Genomic DNA, 20,232 nt, shown 5'->3' with positions numbered 1-20,232 from the left:
AAATGCAAGAGAGATTTCCAGTGCTTTACATTCCAGGACTCAGGAAATATTGTAGTGTATTTAAAATGTATAGCCTGCCTCCTCCCCACCCGACTCCAAGAAGGCTGAAAGCAGCTTGCAACTATTAAACCATGCCTAGTCCAACACAATTAGAAGCAGGAACAGAGAGGCTCTAGTAAGAGGAGGAAGAAAAAAAAATAGCTGCTCTCAGGCCTCTGAGCCTGTAGCACTGGCTGCCTGCGCCTTGCACACTGTACTGAGGGCTCATTGGCAACCAGGGAAAACATGAGTTTGCTCTCTTGCAAGCCATAATCTTTGGGGGGGGGAGGGAGGAATAGTCATTTAAAAGGGAAACACCACTCGTGGTGGCACACCCATGTAAGCCTAACACATAGGATGCTGAGGCAGGAGGATCACAAGTTCAAGACTAGCCTGCACTACATGGTGAGAATCTATCTCAAAATCATCAAGGCAGGGAAAAAATGGGGTTGAGGGAGGGAAGAGGGAGGAAAAGAAAAAAGGGAGTAAGGAAGGAAGAAGGGGAGAAATTTTGAGTGCTAACTGTAAATCCACGAAATGGCTGGCAGGCAGTTGGCAGTGGCAATCCTGTTTAGGCTGATGGTCAGAGAGAGTCTAAAGAAGTGACTAGCCGAAAGAGCACCTGCCAGCTTCATTCCTCCCTGTCCAGCCTTAGCATCAGACTTCTTAGGAGCCCACCATCGCCAGCCCCAAGAGTGGGGCTAGTAGTCAGGCGTCCCAGGTTTTATCTACAGTTCTGCCTGGACACCTCTCCTCCTGTGGCTCTCCCTTCCGCTCTCCCATAGCGTGCTCACCTCCCACAGCGTGTAACAGGGACGCTGTGGAATCCGCCGTGCCCACCTCTCACCACGCACTTACATTTGAATGTAGCACCTACACCTTAGCTGTTAGCTGACGGGACTCATTTCTCTGGACTTGCCTGTTCTGAAAAGCCTTCCCTGATTCCCCTAAGTAGAGTGGCGCTCTGCGCCTCAGCTGTCCTGACACTAGGCTCTACTTCTCTCCATCAACGAGGCCTGATGGCTTTCCTGTCTGTGTGTCAGTATCTCGTGTGTGGACATTGCACAGTCCTTTTCTTTGCACGCACCATGACTGACATTCACCCTGAAGTACACTAATTACCCCAGTTACTGCTCATTGCCTTGGTGCTGGATTCCAGGCAGTGCCAGGCACTCCCCATGAATATTTAACCCTCGTAGTAAATAAACATCACTGGGTCCGTTTGACATATGAGAAACGAGTCACGGGGACTAACTTATCTAGATTTGCAGTTAAGTACGGCGGCAGGCCTATGATTCCCAAGTAGATATTTTCAACCTGAAAGTCTACACTTTTTTTTTTTTCTTACATGGCCCTCCATGCGTTCGTTGAATGAAATCATATATATCAGTACTACTCTGAAAAATGCCCACCAGCATAATTCGTCAAAGGAAGGTATGTGGCAGCCCCACTCATTAGTGACGGGTTTAAGCATACTGAATTTAAAGCACACACTGAAGCAGAGTGTGGGGCACAGGTTTATGTGCCAGCATGCAAGGGCCTAAAGCAAGAGGAGGATGAGGTCAAGGCCAGCTTGCCAGCCTGGGCTACATTGTAGTGAGAAACTTTCCCCCCAAACAAAACAATAAAACTGCGTAGGGAAGTATGTGAGGAAAACCAAGGCCAGCCGAGAATATATTCCGCCGTTTCTCCTTTCCCCATCATTTTGGTTTTGGCATATGTGAGAGTGAAGAGGGATAGGATGAGCTTGCGGAGGGAAAGGAGCCCCGTGTCACAGCCAACCACAGGTAACTATGTGTTGTCAGGGCTGTGTGGGCACAGCCTGCGATCCCCAGCGCAGCGTTTCTGTCAACGCAATACCCGGAGAATGACTGTTACTCGGTTTGGTTCAGCGAGTGTTTACTTACAGCCCTGTGGTTGGCCAGAGCTAACCAGTTAGCGGAGGTCAAACTGGTGTCTCCACCACCAGCCATGAAAGACATGAGAATCCATGAGCCAGCTTTTCCCAAGCCCCACAGGGAGAAAGGAGGCATCCCTATCCTAGAGAAGGAATGCTGTGTGGCCATTGATTCACCCAGTTGGATTAATTGTGGCACTCAGACAAAGTCTTCCTCTGTAGCCTGCTCTGACCTTGAACTCAAGCCCCCCTGCACCATCCTAAATGCTGGGATTGCAAGCATGTCCTACCCCATCTGGTCCTGGCAAGTGTGAGCTAGCTACCATACCTGTCCATACCATAGTTTTCTAATATAGAAACTGTCACCACATTTAGAACTTAAATTCATTAATTGCATTCTTTGGATGGCTATTTGGGCTTTAGAATATTGTTCCAGACAACTTGGTAGGTAACAGCACTTGCCACCAAGCCTGATGACTACCAGGACCCACCTGTAGAAGAAGAGAGGCAATTTCTACAAGCTGTCCTTTGACCTCCACAGGCATGTGCTGTGAGCATCCTCCCTGATAAATGAATGATTGTAATAATTTATTGTACCTGAACTAAACAACTATTCAGGTAAATGTTTCTCCGTGAAGGTCACCATCTGAGCTGTCCTGATGTGCAGCTGTTTTTCATGCTTCACTAGGGGTTCACGCTCTCATCTTGAAGAGTTGGAGCATGGTGGTGGTGAGGCTGAGCTTCCGTTCTGAGACTGCACAGTGCCGTGGGGAGCACAGGGCATCATGTGGCAAACACAGGAGGCTGTTGTCTCTCTCCTATGAGACCACCAGCATTCAGTCATAGGGCCTCCATCCCACAGCCTTGTCTACTCCTAATCAGTCACCTCCCAAAGACTCCTGTATCCAAACACCATGCTCAGGTTAAAATTCCATAATCTCAGTACCACGGGGGGGATTAAGTTTCAATACACAAACCCTTGAGGGATACATTTCAAACTGTGTCAAAACCATAGACTAAAATAGGGAAGAACAACTGTAGTGTATACAACCCTCTTAGGAGGTTATGGCAATAACTGGGAATCAGGTGGCCCTGGATGGCAGTACTGATGAGAATCTGTTAGTTTCTGGATATTTTTTTTTGGGTGGGGGAGGGTTGGATTGATACAGCAAAGGAGTTCAAGGAATCGAGGATGAGTCTGAGGTTTCTGGCCCAAACAGATAGGCTGGATATAAGGATCTATTTGACCCAGCAGGAAGGATGTGGGAATAGCTGGCTTGGCCAGTGGACTCAGGCTGTGTGGATTTTGTGCTGAGGCTGTGTGTCGAGTGTCAAAGCGAGGACGAGGAGTGGGTGGCTTGATACGTGAGTGTGGAGTTCAGGGAAGCTGGAGGGCCCTGGGCTGGAGGCCAGGCTGTGTGAGGGAAGAAAACATGGAACCCATGGCCTGGGTTCAGACCATCCCGGCTTCTCATGGTGACCTTGAACAAGCTTTTTTCTCCCTTCTACCATCCCTCTCTTTGTCGAAGAGGCGATATATGAGAACTAATGTCTCAGAGTAGTTGGGAGGGTTAAAGGAGGCCACATTCATAAAACAGCACCTAGTACGTAGGAAGACACTGGTGGGTGTCTGTTCCTCCAGCCATCTCCCTTTTGAGTTACCCAACTCCACTAGATTCCATGAGGGTAGTATGGAAGTCCTGGGATATCAATAAGAGCTCTGACTCCTTCCCACTAGCAAAAGAGAACATGTTCCCAACATGTTTCTGAATAAAAATTTTCCATGTGGTTGAGGTGGATTTAGAGGGTGAGAGACTGTAGAGCAGAGGAAGGAAAGTCAGCTGGGGCCACGCACAAAACCGTGGGTGTATGACGTGAGGAGGACCAGGGCCAGGGTGGAAGCCCCAGAGGGGTTAGGGCTGAACACACAGGAGCAGTTCTTCATCCTTGAGGGTCGTCAGCAGCCTGACAGATAGTCTTGTGGGACTCCCCACAGCTCATTTCCTCCACAAGGGACATCCACCACTCTGTTCTGGAGCTATCTCCCTTCCCACAGCAGAGCCTCCCAGCTGATCCCTTGGCCTCCTCTACCTGAGGCACAGATGCGGGGTCACTCATCCTGTGATATGGAGGTGATGGGGCATCCAAAGCCTCAGACCCAACTGGTGGCAGGAAAGTGGCTTCTCTCCAGAGTCCTCCACCATTGACTCCCTTTGCATGAAGAAATAATAGTTATATCTGATAACTGGATGTTTCCTTTCCTGTGAAATTCCAGGTTCAGGCAACCTATTGGTTCTTTTGAAAGAAGGACAACTGAGAATCCACTCTTAACCTCCAACTCAATCAGAAAAGTGGCTGGGACAGGTAGCTGAAAAGGAAGCCCTCTTCAACACCCGTCTTGCCTTTCCTTGCACATGTACCTTATATAAGTAGCAGAAAGCAGAATGCATGAAGGGTCATATTTCTTCTTCTTCTTCTTCTTCTTCTTCTTCTTCTTCTTCTTCTTCTTCTTCTTCTTCTTCTTCTTCTTCTTCTTCTTCTTCTTCCTCTTCCTCTTCTTCTTCTTCTTCCTCTTCTTCTTCTTCTTCTTCCTCCTCCTCCTCCTCCTTCTTCTTCTTCTTCTTCTTCTTCCCCTTCTTCTTCTTCTTCCCCTTCTTCTTCTTCTTCCCCTTCTTCTTCTTCTTCCCCTTCTTCTTCTTCTTCCCCTTCTTCTTCTTCCTCTTCGAGACAGGGCTTCTCTGTGTAACCCTGGCTATTCTAGAACTTGCTTTGTTGACCAGCTAGCCTCAAACTCAGAGATCGGTCTACCTCTGCCTCCCAAGTGCTGTGATTAAAGGTGGGTGCAACACCACCATCTGGCTTTATATTTCTTCTTAGCTGAAAAGAGGGAAACAGGTCCCAACCGTTTGTTGGATTAGCAGTTTTCCTTATTAGCAGAGGTGGAATGTGCTTTTCTTTGAGATAGATGTGTGCTACATGTGTGTTTGTATTTTGCTTGGACCACACAGTTTTTAGGCATGATGTGTTGCCAACATGGAAAAAAAAATCAAAAGATTTTGCAGTGATGTATGGGTTTTAGTAGTGAAGTATGGGTTTTAGTATCCAGATTGCCTGCTTCTGACAACACAGGACTATCCCTTCTGTAAAGCTTTAATGGCAACTGAATCTATGCCACAATCAAGATTGTTCACCATCTTCCTGCCTGGCTTTCCCCCCTCACAACCTGTCTTCCTTGCTTCCCTAAGCTGTGAGTTCAATCCCAGGGTTAAAGTGAGAGCAGTCTGGGCAGTTAATGAATTCCGAGTTGCCAAGTCCCAGTCCCATTTGTATCAGAAGTGAACTGAGGGAGAGGTTAGTGCGAAGATTAGCTCAAAGAAGGCTTTCACCACCGTTGTTCTGATGACGATGAGAGAATGGAGGCTTGCTTTCTCGTGGGCAGCTTGCACGCTATGATAAGTGGGTCAGTTCACAGACAGCAGGGAGCCCCTCCCTTGAAGATGAGCTAGTACCACCCCGCAGGCTGAATTCTGTGGAGATCCCCCCTCCCCTTTAGGACCTTGGTGAACCATGTCTAGGGGCCATCCGGAACTCCAGTCTCCAGCTCCCATTAGCAACTCACACCACAGACTCCGGAATCTTGTAGAAAGAAAATTTCATTTTCTCTTCACACACTCAATCCCCCTCCTCTCTAAAAAACTGCAAGGCCGCTGGTGCTGGCGCCCTCAGAAGCTGCCTGATCTTTCGCTCACTGCTGGCTTCAGTGTAGGAGCCCAGGACCTGACTTCATCAGCATCAAGAAAAATGATTTCAGGATGCTTGTTTGAGCAGACAGCATATCCAAAGTTTGTGGTTTGAGTTGAAAAAAAAATTTTTTTTTTTTTTTTGGTTTTCTGTGTTCCCTATGCTCATCCTTCAAGTTCATGGCCATCACCACCTGAGAGTACTTACGCTCAAGGTAGCTGAAGAGAGCATAAATCCTGCTTGCTTTGAACAAAGCCCAGGGTGCCTCCTATCTTCCTGTCCTGGCCAACATTAATCAGTGCTTTCCCCTCTCCTTTTCTAGTGCCTGTAAATCAGGAGCCCCCAGTATTAGTCACAGCAGAAGCGATAATTAGTAAGTACAAGCCACTGCTTTCATACATCACTCTGTGCCTCAGATTCAGGCTAAGCCAAGAAGATGGAGAGAGCTGACATTACAGAAGGATGAGTCGTTATCCTGATTTTTTTTTTTTAAGTTTATGAGTCTGAATGTTTCCATTTAGATGCTGCATCCTCCCCAGCTATTATAACTACAGCTAGGAACTGAGTGATAAAGAGAAGTCTAGTCATTAATTTTTATGCTGTTTCCCTTTCCTGGACTCAAAAATATGTCTTTAAGAGGCTCAGGAATCTGAGGCAGAAATGTTGTGTTTTAATGGTTATGGTCCTGGAACTCACTCTCTTCTGTGCTCGGAGGCACCTGAATGAGATTCAACTTTCTCACTGGGACGGGCTATGTCCTCCAAAGAAAGCCAGACTGTGTACCATTCCAGTCACCTATATTCTAGGGAAATGCATTTCCAGCTCTGGTTGAGACATGGTCAAGAGCACCACTGCCTACAAAGAGAGGCTGTCTCCAAATCCACTAACATGTCATGAACTACCTTTCCCTGCACTGCTGACCAAAGGCCGCTGGCCCACGGAGAAGTGTTCCATTCTCGAATTACAGCTTTGGCGCTCTCCAATGCCTGCTGGCTCTGATTTTTTCCATCACACAGCATTTCTTCCAATTTTCAAATTCCCCATTTCAACCCCTTTACTCTTCTGTAGCCAGAATAATTCCAAGCCAAAGTAACTAATGAGGATGATAAAAAAAATAATAAAAAATTCCAAAGGGGTGGTAAGGCTTCCCAGGTTCCCAGGGGAGGTGTTGGGACAGCTCAAAAGTATAAGCGTTGGCTTGTCCTCCGCTGTCCATCTTCTAGAAAATGAGGGTGTAAAGTTTGTAATTGCAGGCCTTCCTTCTAAAAGTAACACCACATTTCATCACAGGTAGGATGCCACTGATTACTGAAAGTACTGTATTGTATTTGCTGACAAAAAAAGAGAATGTGCCTCCAGTTAAACTACCCCAGACACCATTAAACATGGCTCACACCAGATTCTGTTGGCTTTAGGTGAACCGAGCAACTCCCCCTAACCTGGGTTGCATTGCCTGGTGTGATAGCGGTGATCCTTTTCTATGAAAAAAAAAAAAAAAAAAAAAAAAGTAATACTGCTTTTCATCTCCTTGGGAGAGTGTCTTTTCTAATGAGAGACAATATTTTCTTAAGTATTTATTTTATTTCTCAATTGTGTCTCTGGATGTGTAGGGGGTGTCTGCGTGTGTGTGTGGGGGCGTGTACATCAGTACAAGTGGAGAACTCATGAAGGCCAGGAGTCAGATCCCTGTGGAGCTTGAGTTACAGCAGGACATGGGTGCTGGAGCTGAGCGAGGGTCCTCAGCAAGAGCAGTGTGTGCTCTTAACCACTGAGCCATCTCTCCAACCCTTGGAGCATTTTGGGGCCAGAGAGAGAGGTCAGCAGTTCAGAGCACCCAGGCTGCTCTCTCAGTGGACCTGGGCTCAGCTCTCAGCACTCACAGGGAAGCGCAGAATTGTCTGTAACTCCACTTATGGGGGATCCGATGCCCTCTTGTGGCCTCTGCTAGCACCAGGCTTGCACATAGTTCGTATATATGGATATATACATGTAAGCAAAAACACCCACACATAAAATAAATACACAAAAGTAAACCAAGTAAGCAAATGAAGCATTGCTTTTTCCTTGTAGGAAAAATGACAACTTTGTCGACATTCTTCTAAGCGTGACTGTCAGCTTCATTAAAACAAAGTTTGCACCCCTCTGCTCTATTTTTGTTTGTTTGTTGTTGTTTTTGTTTTGCTTTGGGGTTCTTTTTAGATTTTGGTATATTCAGTAACTTTTTATTCTAGTACTGAAGCATAAAGCCTGTTCATAAATATATTTTGATCACATTCTTTCCCTTTCCTCAACTCTTTCTAGGATTTCCTCACTTTTCACCATAAAATTTTGTGTTCTTTCTCTCTCACACACAAAAGAAAAGTAAAAGGAAAGAAAAAGAAAATCAAAACAAAAAAAAACCCCAATAAGTCAAAAGTAAAAACCAAAATAAAATTAATAAAAAATAAATTCAATTAAAAAAAGAAAAGAAAAACAAAATAACCCAAAAGTTCACAAAAACATGGGGTCTTTTCTGTGATAGCCAACTACTCCTGAGCCTGGGGCCTGCCTGGGTGTGTAATTGATAACACCTAGTGGCCCTTTTCCAGCAGGTACCAATTGCAAATCACTTCTGAATTAGAAGTGGGACTTTGTGTCCACTTCCCCTTTCTAGTGCTGGGATTCCATCTGGTTTGAGCCTGTGAAGATCTGTGTGTTATCTTAGCTCCCGAGTTTATAACTGTGAGCCCTATTGTGTCCGGAAGACACTGTTTCCTTGAAGTGCCCGCTACCTCTGGCTCTTAAACTCTTTCCACCTCCTCACTTCTATAGAGCCCTGAGTCTTGAGGGGAGGGGTTTGATAAAGACATCCCATGTAGGACCGAGTGCTCCAAAGCCTCTCACTCTCTGCATATGTCCAGTTATGGGCCTCTGTTCTAATTACCATGTACTGCAAGAGAGTGCTTCTCTGATGAAAGCAGAAGGATGGGATCTCTGGGTAGAACTATATGTCCATGACAGATTCTATTGGAAGGCATTTGCATGGCAACTAAACTCGGTGATGTAAAGAGAAGCATGAGCCTAGCGCCTCAGGAGGTATGTGGCAGTACTGTAACCGCGTCAGCCATGCTCAGGTGCTGGCACCTTCACAAGTGCTGCTCAGCAGCAAAACTGCTCAGTGTCCCCAGGACATCCTGATCCCAGAGACGGGAAAGTAAGAGGATGAGTATCTCAGAATGGGAGAAGTCAAGGGATGGCGTCCGTTTCCTGAGAACTGACTATATATCTAGCAAGGAGCGATGCTCCTGGCAGAACGTCATGTCAACCAAATTTTATGCCAAGAACTATGTGTGGAATGAAAATTTTTAGAGGATGGATAATTTTTAGTTATTTTAGTTAGTTATTATATTTATTCCTGGGGTGTATGAATTGTTTACAGTGAGTGTGTATATTTACTGGTTGGTTGGCTGGTTTGGTTGGTTGGTTGGTTGGTTGGTTGGTTGGTTGGTTGGTTGTGTGGGAGAGAGATTGCCACATGTGTGCAAGTGACCGCAGAAGCCAAAAGAGAGTGCTGAATCTCCTGGAGTTGGAGTGGTAGAGGTTGCGATCCACCCGACGTGGGTGCTGGAAAGGAAACTCAAGTCCTCTATACAAACAGCCAGAACTCTTAGGCTCTTGAGTCTTCTCTCCAGCCCCCAGGGCAGAAATTTTAACCATCCGGTCTAATGGCTTCAGATCACACAGCTAGGTAAGGTACATTCAGGGCAAACCTCTAGGCTCCCTCCAGGCAGGTCTGAGCGTCAGCCTGAAGCCTCTCGGTTGCAGGGTCACAGCAGCTCCTGTCTCCTTTCGGGGTCACAAAGCATCACTCAAGTAAGGTTGCAGACGTTTATTCACTGGTGCACACCAGTCAACTCACCTGTTAGGCCATTTGCCTAACACAGGAGTTCTTTTTAGAAGGATTTCTGTTGGACACGGAGTGGCTGCGTCCTTGGACGCCCTCTCCAGCAGTGCAATGCGCTAATTAAATCATCATCAGTTACTGACCAAAATCGTTGCCAGTGAACTGAAATGACTGGCCCAGGGGTCAAAAAATGAGTTCTTGAAAAAAGAAGGCTCTAGATTGTCGCAAGTGCTGGTCCTTTGAACCCTGGACATCTTTCCCTTTTCCTATTGTACCAATGACTGGGCCACTCTACAAAGTTTGGTTTGTTTGTTTGTTTGTTTGTTTGTTTGTTTTGTTTTGTTTTTTGGTGAAATGGAATGAGTAAAATGGATAGAAACAAGGAAACGGACAGAAAAGGTTTCTGTTGTTAATGAAAGAAAAAGAAAAACTATCAAAGAAGTGTTTCTCTCCCAGCGCTGTGAGATGTGATGTGTTCCAGTGTGTGAGAGCCCCTGCTGGTGGTTCCTCTGAGGAGTGTGGGAGGCCCTGCCAGACCAACCCAGCAACAGGAATGGAAGCTGCCACGCCCACCCCTAGAGAATAGCAGTTCTGAGTAAACCCTGTGGCTTTGTGGCAAGGGCAGTTCTGTTTGCATGGTCAGCCAAATACGGGATCTGGTAGTGACCTCGTGTGTTTGTGTCCGATGCTGTGGGATCAATCCCAGAAGAAAGGGCTGAGAATGTGATTGAGGGCTTCTGTAGTCAGAATAAATACTGCCGAGAAGCAAATGCCAAGTGCAAACGTTGGAGACCTCCGCCCTCAAGCCACAGTCGGGTAGATCTGATTTTCTACCACTCAGCAGTGGCGCTTATGCTTGGAGAATATAATAGGCAATTCTTAAAAACAAACAAACAAACAAACCAAAACAAAAAACTACTCTCTCGATCCAATTATGCATTTGGCTGGCAAGCATATATCAAATTCTTACGTGTGAAGGGGAGGGTTGTACAGAGCCAGGCGTATGTACTGGGGGGAGCCCTGACTGAACGTGCTAACTGCCCCTCTGGGTTGTTCCAGCTGCAAAGGTGCTTCTCACTATGGCCTGACCAAGGACAGGAAAAGGCGCTCTCAAGATGGCTGCCCTGACGGCTGCGCTAGCCTCACGGCAAGGACACCCTCCCCAGAGGTTTCTGCGGCCGCCACCATCTCTTTAATGACCGATGAGCCTGGCCTAGACAACCCTGCCTACGTGTCCTCCGTGGAGGATGGTGAGCCAGTAGCTAACCCCTCAGACTCAGACTCTAGCCGGAGCAACCGAACAAGGGGTGAGTCAAGTGGGTGGAGGTCTGGGAATGGACTCTCGGTTTTCCCTGGGATTGCCCTCTGTAGAATATACTACTGGTGGAAAGTTCTAGAAATGTTTTTTTTGTGTTTTTTTTTTTTTTAAGGGAAATGGTGCTGGGGGTTTTGGCCACCACTCAATGTCCAGTTTTCCATAGCAAAATGAAACTGAGTGCCTCAGATCATTTCTACTGTGTAATCCGGCTTGGTGAGGGCGGGTGAGGCAAGGCCTGGTGATTTATGGTCCCTGCAGTGAGGGGACCTCCTCTGCTTGCTCTGGAAAGTGGTATTCTATCCACTCACACCCAAGGGAGGGGAATAGATTTTAAGTAAGTAAGATACATTATTTCACTGAAAAAAAAATTACAAATACACGTAAATAAACTCTTATTATTAAGAGGTGGTCACTGTTTTAATATCCTACTGTCCCATTTCAATGTTTTATACATAAAAGGTTCTTTGTTGTTGTTGTTTTGCTGTTGTTTGCTTATTTGAGGCAAAGTCTCACTCTGCACCTGGGCTGGGTTTGACCTCCTGAGTTTCCAGTCTAATCTCCCAAGGGCCAGGATTTCAGGCACACAGCAGCAGGCTTGGCCAAAGGATGATCGCTGCGGTCCTGTAACTCCCATCTCTGCTCCGTCTCTTTCCTCAGCACGGCCCTTTGAGCGCTCCACGATGAGAAGCCGATCTTTCAAAAAGATCAACAGAGCCCTGAGCGTTCTTCGAAGGATGAAGAGTGGGAGTGCCGTCGCCAGCCACACCGACCAGGGCAGGGAAAGCCCTGAGAACGCCACTGTCCCTGAAGGTAAACGGAATCTTGACTCCCACCCCCAGGCTGGCCACAGGCCTGCTTTCCAGAGTTGCTTTAGGGATGGCGACAGCCTGACCACCAACCACCCTTTGTGACCCCTCTCTTCCCAAGAGGATGGGATTGTGGTTGGTTTGTTTGTTTGTTTACGTTGATTAGCCTCCTCACCCCAGTAAGGACAGGGACTCTTGTCTTCTTTGTCATCTTTTCACACGGGTGAGGGAAAGTGCATGTGCAACCTGGGCTCCAGGTGCTCGCCTAATGCCCACGGACTATCACTAGAGAGTGAAAACCACTTTATTTTATTTCATTCTCAACACTGGGCACTGGACACAGTCTTCTGTTGAGAAAGAAAAAGCCATAGCTGCTGCGAGTTCCACATAAACAGACAGCAAATGGGTCCCTTTGTTTTGATTTATTGTTTTAATGTTCTGCATTCATTTAGTTATGGTGTGTGCACGCCCCACACACATGTACTCATGAGTCACGGTGCGTGTGAGTGTCAAAGGACAACTTGTGAGGGTTGGTTTTCTTCTTTCACAGTGAGGGTCCTGGGGTTGGAATTCAGGTCAGCCAGTGCCTTGAGCCCCTGACCCATCTCCAGGCCCTTGAAAAAAAGCATCTTACATGAAGGCTGGCACAGAGTGACAGACTGGTATTCTGATTAAATCTACTCGCGGGGCGCTCTGAGTGTTCGCATGCCTTTTCGCATGAATTTTCACAGGCACCCTATGACCAGGGCACATTCCAAGGTCACTGGCATCTCATTGGCGTGGCTCTCGGGACAGTTCACTGTCACTGTGCCTGTTTTCAGGACAGTATACCAAGGGACAGTAGTTGACCTTTGCAGCCACACAGAGAAAGCTGTTGAATCTGAGTGCGTGTATGATTATGTTTCCCCAATATAAGTGGAGCTGAGGAGACACTGTTTTCTACCTTTCTTTTCATTTTATATTGAAACTTTTAGGTTAAATTAACTTTTTTCTTTTTCTTTTTTCTTTGTAGTCTTAGCTAGCCTATAACGTACTGGGTAGATCAGGCTGGCCGCAAACTTGCAGTGATCTTCCTACCTTTGCCTCTTAAGAGCATCGGGCTTACAGGTGTGCACCACATCTGGTTCGTATTAAACTGTACAGTAAAATAATAGCATTAAAAAAAATAGAAACAGCTCGGCCAGCGCTCTGAGTCATGCATGTGTCCAAAGAATGCTAAGGGATAAAGATTGTCATTCCTATGATCCAGTGAGGTTAGGTAAGTAGCCAGAGTCACCCAGCTAACCAACCACCACAACACACACACACACACACACACACACACACACACACACGGCAGAATTGCAAATTCAGGCCTTTGTCTCTTTTAACACCTTCCAAACATTCTTTGGGGTTGAACGTTAAAGCCCCAGACACGTTATGTACCTGTGCCCTTGGAAAATTCCTGAGCAGCGCAGGAGACTCCAGGCTTCCTGTGCTGCCCTCTCACCACGTGCCCTCCGTGCTCTCCCCTCACATGCCTGAGTGGCTTCCCAGCTGCTGGCCAGCCTGCGCCCTCCATCTGCTTTCTACTGCCAGCCTAGCTCTTCACCTGGAGAGGGATAAGAAGCCACCTTCATAGGTCAGCGTGAGGACTGAAAGTGCATCCGAGCTCCTTAGCTCGGTGCCCAGAGAAGAGTATTTTTAACTCCTACCATCTTCAGACAAAGAGAACTTTGATCAGATTCTCTCGTGTCCAGACTAGGACAATTTTGACAGTTTTAGAATCTGAGACTGACACTCCAACCAAGGACCATGGATATAACCTAGAACCCCTGCACAGATGTAGCCCATGGCAGCTCAGTGTCCAAGTGGGCGCCCTAGTAAGTACCTAGTGGGTACCTTACATGAAGTCAGTGGCGGGCTCTTTGATAACAACCACCCCCAAGGGGGGAGCAGCCTTGCCAGGCCACAGAGGAGGACATTGCAGCCAGTCCTAATGAGACCTGATAGGCTAGGGTCAGATGGAAGGGGAGGAAGACCTCCTTTATCAGTGGACTTGGGGAGGGGCATAGGAGGAGATGAGGGTAGGATAGGGAGGGAATGAGGGAGGAGCCTGTAGCTGGGATAAAAAAATGAATAAACTGTAATTAATACAAAAAAATAAAAATTTTAAAAATTTTTAAAAAATCATTTTAACCTTTCAAAGTCACAAGGATCTCATTGGTCTGGCTCTAAGGGACATCATTTAAGAGTGTGGCTGGGCATGTCCTTTCAGATCACGGAATCGGATATCCTCCAGTTGTTTAAGGACAACAGTGTTTGTGTCTGTTGTAAAGGAAGAAGGGAGAAAGGGAGGGGGAGAGAAAGAGGGAGAATCGGGAGCCTTGATGACTATTTCCAAAACTTTCTTTCCTTGCTTAAAATGATTTTTCAAAAAAATTCCATTATGATACCAGACAGACTTGTGGTAACGCCTACTTAATGCAGTCGGAGCAGTTTAGACATTGATTGAACTCAGTCACCCACATGCTGTTAGCACCAGGAACTGGCAGATTGAGACAGAGCCTCACGGAAGCCATTTGCTGACATTAAATTAAGTCTGAATGGAGCTTGAGCCCCACACTTACAATGGCTTCCTCCAATCACTACGTTACCTCCTAATTATGCTGTATGGTCATTGCAACATAACTTTTTTTTTCCAGCATAATTTTATTAGAGAGTTGAGTTCACCTAAAGAAACAATCAATGCTTATAGAATTTGAAAACAGTTATAAATAAGTGGCGTATGCAGAATCAGACTCATAGGATATCTTCCCAAGTGACAGGACTAAAGGTGACTCTTAGGGCTAAGGCAGCTGCAGGACGCAAACGTCTCTGCCTTCTGCATCCTAACTGTGCCTCAAGCTACATAAAAGAAGCCACTTCCTAGACCAGGCGTGGCTTGTTCTCAGCAACTGGTGTCCCCTCTCTATGCTTCTTCTCCAACGGAAGTGGGAAAACAGTGCCAGTCAGAGCTTCTGGGATTTTGGTCCCTAGTGCCTGTCTCTGTGGACTTTGACCTGTCTGTGAGCATCTGGCTCCTGGGGAGCTAATGAGGCCACGAGTGTACCTCCTGGTGTTCCTGACCTGGTTCTTAGGCTGCCTTACTTCATGGCCCCTTCTAGGTGCATTTCAACAGACACACACACATACATACAAACCACACATCACACACACATACACTCATACATGTGTGTGCACATACACCATGAATAAAGGACTGCCTGTTACCATGGAGCTGCCTAGTGACCCAGACAGCTTTCTGTATCTGGCACAGCCAAGGAGGATCAAGGAGGGAGCTAAGAAAGGTGTCCTGGGGAAAGACGACTCTTGGGTCAAATACTAAAGTTAGAAAACCCCAGATCTCATGATCTTTGATTCTCTCTCAGCACTGAGTTCATGGATCCAGATAGATGAGGGACAAGCCTTCAGAAAGTGGCCGTAAGACTGTGACCTTGGCCTCTTTGTGACTACGAACCAGGTCTCTTGACTTCCTGTTATTGACAGCAGTGTTTGCTAGAGGGCTGATGAGTCCTGGAGCTGAAAAGCAGAGTCTCTGAGATCTTCCAAAATGATCTAAGAGGACAGAAGAGCAGAATCTATTTCTGTTCCTTGATAAGAAAGTAATGAAATCCAAGTTTACTCCCTGAAGACATCTGTTCATTAGTTCGTTGTTATTTGAATAGTAAGCATTGGCCGAAGGCTCCTGTGCGCAGAGAGATCTGTGCGCAGAGAGATCTGTGCACAGAACCATGGAACAGCCAGAAATTGCTGCCTCCACAGAGTAATCAAAGGAGTGTAAACATTATATGAAGCCATCAACCAAGCTAACCTCGGGAACAGCCTGTTCATAGTTTCTAGCGTCCACACGGTGACATGAGACGTCAGTGCAGATAGCAATAATGGAAGGTTGAATGCCAGGAGAACTAGAGTCAGCCTCCCAGGAATTGTGTGATTAGAGACAGCACAGAAAAGAGGGATTGGGATAAAGTTTAATTGGAAGGGATTGTTTCATGCATGCCTTGAAGGAAAAAATTGGGTTTCGGCCCAGGATGAGAAACATTCCGGTAGAGAGATGTGCACCAGCACCAAGGCAGGCAAGTGGGAAATGTGCACAAGGAGCGGTGAACAGTTTAGTTTGGCGAGGAGAGGCCTTGGAAGTGCCCATTGAGTGGATGTCTGAAACAGTACTGTTTTTGTCCGTTCCAGTCTTCCCCAGGCTGTATCACCTGATTCCAGATGGCGAGATCACAAGCATCAAGATCAACAGAGCAGATCCCAATGAAAGCCTCTCCATCAGGCTCGTGGGAGGCAGTGAGACCCCGCTGGTCCACGTCATCATCCAGCATATTTATCGTGATGGAGTGATTGCCAGGGACGGACGTCTGCTGCCAGGAGACATCATCCTCAAGGTGCCCAGCAGGCATGGTCTTGCCACCAGAGGCTCCGGGAGTGTGAGCTGTAGGCTCTGAGGGGCACATACTCTAAGTCCGTAGAAGTCAACAATGGTTGGATGAGCAGGTGGAAGGCTAGACAGGTGATTGGCCAGAAATGTGGGTGGATACATCGATGGGTAGATGAATAAGGGAAATCCTTCAGAGCCGGTAAGAGATGGGTTAAGTAGGTAAATGGACGGATAGTCGGATGGATGGATGGGTGGGTGGGTAGGTGGATGGATGGAAGAGTGGGTGAGTAAGTGGATGGATAAATAGGTGGATGAATGAATTCGTGGATTAGTGGATGAATGGATGGGTATATGAGTGGATATTGGCTAGGTGGATGATTAATGGGGTGAATATAATGAAATAAAGGCAGACACTCACTTTTCACAGTTATATTGACATAAATCTCATATGATGAATCCTGATATAACTGAGATGAGTCTTTCAGTCTTCCCCCATCTCTCTGCTTATAACTTCTTGTCAATGTATCATTTTCCCTGTCTTCTCTCGCTTTTTCCCCATCTACTTTGTTTTCACCTTCCCCCCTTTCGTTCTCCATTTACTCTTTTCTTTTTTTGATGTTCCTCTCCTTTAAAAAAAAAAACACATTAGGATAAAATAAGACTGGAGCATGTATCTTCTAAAATTGTAAAGCAGATTAATGGAAACGGCTGTGTTTGATCTAATTGTGCTCAGAGGCCCTTCTACGGAGAATCTCCTGTAACTTAATGGCCATCTCTAATCTAGTCTGATGACTCAGGCATTCTCAGGGAGGCAGGAGTGGAATGGCCTGGCTTAGGCGTACCGTCCTCTACGGCATGGTTGAGAGAAGAGACTTTCCGGAAGGATTTTCAGGACAGAAAGGAAGGGGGAACGACTGTTTGTCAGACAGCTGTCAACCGGGAGCCAAAGGGCCTGGAGGCTCCCCCCCACCCCCCGCCCTGAATTCATCTGCTTCTTATCTGATACTCAGATAACAGTCTCATCCCACCCTTCGAAGGCCCGCAGAGGGTCGACCCCTGTCCCAGCATGAGCTGTTTGTTTGGCAAACTAATTGGAATGAGAGGAGAAATAATTGAGAGCAGTTACTGCAGAAATGTTGACATTCCCACTGGTCGCCCGGGGTGTGGCACAGGCAGTGTCCATTACTCTAGTGGGCCGCAAACTATCAGGACCCAACTCACAGCAGGATTCCCCCCCTTTCCCCCCTCCGGCTCCAAGGGAGATGACTGCCTGGGAGGGCTGCATTAAAATAAAATCAAATAAAATAAAAAGCTCTCTGTTAGCCCTCAGCTGGAGGCACTTGCTGAGGAAAGGAATGCAGGAACCTTTTGCCGGGTGACCCTGACTTCGGTTGGCCCTGGGATAACGGGACAGCAGACTGTGTCACCTTCTGGGTAGCGTTCTCTTGTATTTCGACAAGGGTGCTCCTTGCCTTCACTGAGGGAGCCCCATTCATCTCCGAACTGCAGCAGGAGGCGCTGGTTGACCTAAACTATGGCTCTTTCGAAGCTCATTCCAACGTGCCTCTAACGATTGGCTTCAAGTACAAGAAATTTTAGGAAACCCTTAGAAATTTAAGAAGCCGTCTGTGGGGCCCCCTCTCAGGAAGAGCACAGGACTGCTGGGAACTGTTTTCTTCCAGAGCAGTGGCAAACATCGGGGGCCGCAGCCCCCAGGCTGGGCCTGTGGAGCCAGGGTAATTAAAGCCAGAATGTCGGAGGCAGCAGCAGTCCCGTAGGTTATTAGCGAGGCCCAAATGAGAGGCCTGGCTTCGGGATATTTAAGGAGTACTGTAGAGGGATCAGCTTCTCAGTAAATAGCCTAGAATCTGCTTTTGCACTAGTTTGTCCGAAATCATTCAAGTCCCCCTCACCCCTCTCTAGTTGGAACCTAACTAGAAAGGCAGGGGACCTTGCAGACATCTGTGTCCATACCTGGCCTTCCTATTCACACTGTCACACATCCAGACACGGTCACAGACACTGTATCAGTGCATACCCGCACACGCAGGCCCACTCCCAGAAAGTGTGTCATATAACACACAGGCTCAGGGGCACTCATATGTAGTGTGTCATACAACACACTCATACATGCTCAGGCCCCCTCACATAGATACTGTAACATGCAAACACATTCAGGCGCACTTACATACATACTCTAACACGCAAGAGAACGCACACGCTCAGATACCCTCACATAGATAATGTAACGTGAAAACACACTCAGGCACATTCACACAGATACCATAACAAACCCATCCACACCTGGTCAGGAACACTCACATACTTTGACGTGCAAAATTACTCACATATGCACATGCACACTCACAGATACAACAACATGAAACACACATGCTCAGGCACATTCACACAGATGCTCTGCATACAAACACATTTATGTTTATACATTCTCTCACACACCTCTCTTTCTCTGACTCTCTTTCTCTCTCTCTCTCTCTCTCATGCCCACACACAGAGGGTCTGGAAGTGAAATTATGGGTAACCCAGTAAGAAAAACTTTGTTGAAGGGTTTCGTAAAGAAAATAGCTGGTGTGGTGGCTCACACCTTTGATCCCAGCACACGAGGAGGCAGAGACAATTGGATCTTGTGAGTTCAAGGTTAGCCTGGTCTACAAACTGAGTCTAGGGCAGCCAAGGCTGCACAGGGAAAACCTATCTTGAAAAAAACAAAGAAAAAAAAAGAGAAGGAAAGAAAGAAAATGCCAACTCCTTTTGTTCTAAATGGCGTTGGATATTATCAACTGGTATTGGCTGCATGTAAGTGGTCAGGCCTGTGCTTCCCATGACTTAAAGAATGCAAATTTGAATAAAATATAAAAGTATCTGCTTGTTTTGCTTTTGAGACAGGGTTTCTCTGTGTAGCCCTAGTTGTCTTGGGACTTGCTCCATTGACCAGGCTGGCCTTGAGCTAACAGACATGCTCCTGTGTCTGCCTCTGCTGGGATTAAAGGCGTGTGCCTTCACTGCCAGGCATGGAAAGTGACTTTTTCTTTTTCTTTCACATTTTTAAATTTTTTTCTTCCTTCCTTCTCTATCAACTAAAATAAAATAAAATAAAAAACTTGGCAGGCCACAGAAATGAAGGTCAGGATTCTGCAAGTAGACATATGGGCCAAGGTAAAGGAGGAGGATGAAGGAAGAAAGTGCTGGAGTCATAGGGGCCAGAAAATTACTGGGGACGGTTAGGCCATTTGGATACAGGAGAAAAGGAGATAGTGGAGCCAGCTAGGGGAGAATACCTCCGTTACTCTGTGGGCCCGTGTGATGCTAAAGATCAGACCCATGCTGGCCTGGACCTTGCCGGAAGTCGTGGAGCAGGCACACTCACTATCAAACGGCCCCACCCCCAGGTTAACGGAATGGACATCAGCAACGTCCCTCATAACTACGCCCTGCGGCTCCTGCGGCAGCCCTGCCAGGTGCTGCGGCTCACGGTGCTGCGGGAGCAGAAGTTCCACAGCAGGAGCAATGGGCAGGCTCAGGACTCCCACGGACCCCGTGATGACAGCTTCCACGTCATTCTCCACAAAAGCAGCCCCGAGGAGCAGCTCGGTATCAAGCTGGTCCGCAGAGTGGACGAGCCCGGGGTGTTCATCTTCAACATGCTAAACGGCGGTGTCGCCGACCGACACGGCCAGCTGGAGGAGAACGATCGCGTGCTGGCCATCAATGGGCACGACCTCCGATTTGGCAGTCCAGAAAGCGCAGCTCATCTGATTCAGGTGGGTCAGCAGTCACCCTGAGATCCCAGTCGGAAACACCCACATGAGCAGGAGCGCTCAGGCGATTACCACACTCTGCCACCCTCCCTCTAGGGAAGGCAAGGAGAACTAGCATCTTTCTTTCTTTCTTTCTTTCTTTCTTTCTTTCTTTCTTTCTTTCTTTCTTTCTTTCTTTCTTTCTTTCTTTCTTTCCTTTCTTTCTTTTCTTTCTTTCTTTCTTTTTCTTTTTCTTTTCTTTCTTCTTTTCTTTCTGTCTCTCTTTCTCTTTGCTTTTTTTTACTTTTTTTTTTACAATTTATTCATTATATATCCTGATTGAAGCACCCTCCCTCAACTTCTC

General features: G+C 46.9%; 1 protein-coding gene across 3 annotated transcripts in view; it reads left to right on the top strand.

The window, feature by feature from the left end:
- Positions 1–20,232, top strand: part of Lnx1 (ligand of numb-protein X 1) — a 107,259-nt gene that overhangs the window by 62,450 nt on the left and 24,577 nt on the right. For all 3 annotated transcript variants that reach the window (XM_060380764.1, XM_060380765.1, XM_060380766.1), the window contains 4 exons: positions 10,620–10,867; positions 11,536–11,688; positions 15,915–16,117; positions 19,521–19,892. In XM_060380764.1, the coding sequence (XP_060236747.1) occupies positions 10,620–10,867; positions 11,536–11,688; positions 15,915–16,117; positions 19,521–19,892 (976 nt within the window). The remainder of the gene's footprint in view (positions 1–10,619; positions 10,868–11,535; positions 11,689–15,914; positions 16,118–19,520; positions 19,893–20,232) is intronic.

The sequence above is a fragment of the Meriones unguiculatus genome, chromosome 3 (genome assembly GCF_030254825.1).
Source record: "Meriones unguiculatus strain TT.TT164.6M chromosome 3, Bangor_MerUng_6.1, whole genome shotgun sequence".
Taxonomy (NCBI): domain Eukaryota; kingdom Metazoa; phylum Chordata; class Mammalia; order Rodentia; family Muridae; genus Meriones; species Meriones unguiculatus.
The sequence above is the reverse complement of the archived record's forward strand: the minus strand, read 5'-3'. Positions and strand labels throughout refer to the sequence as shown.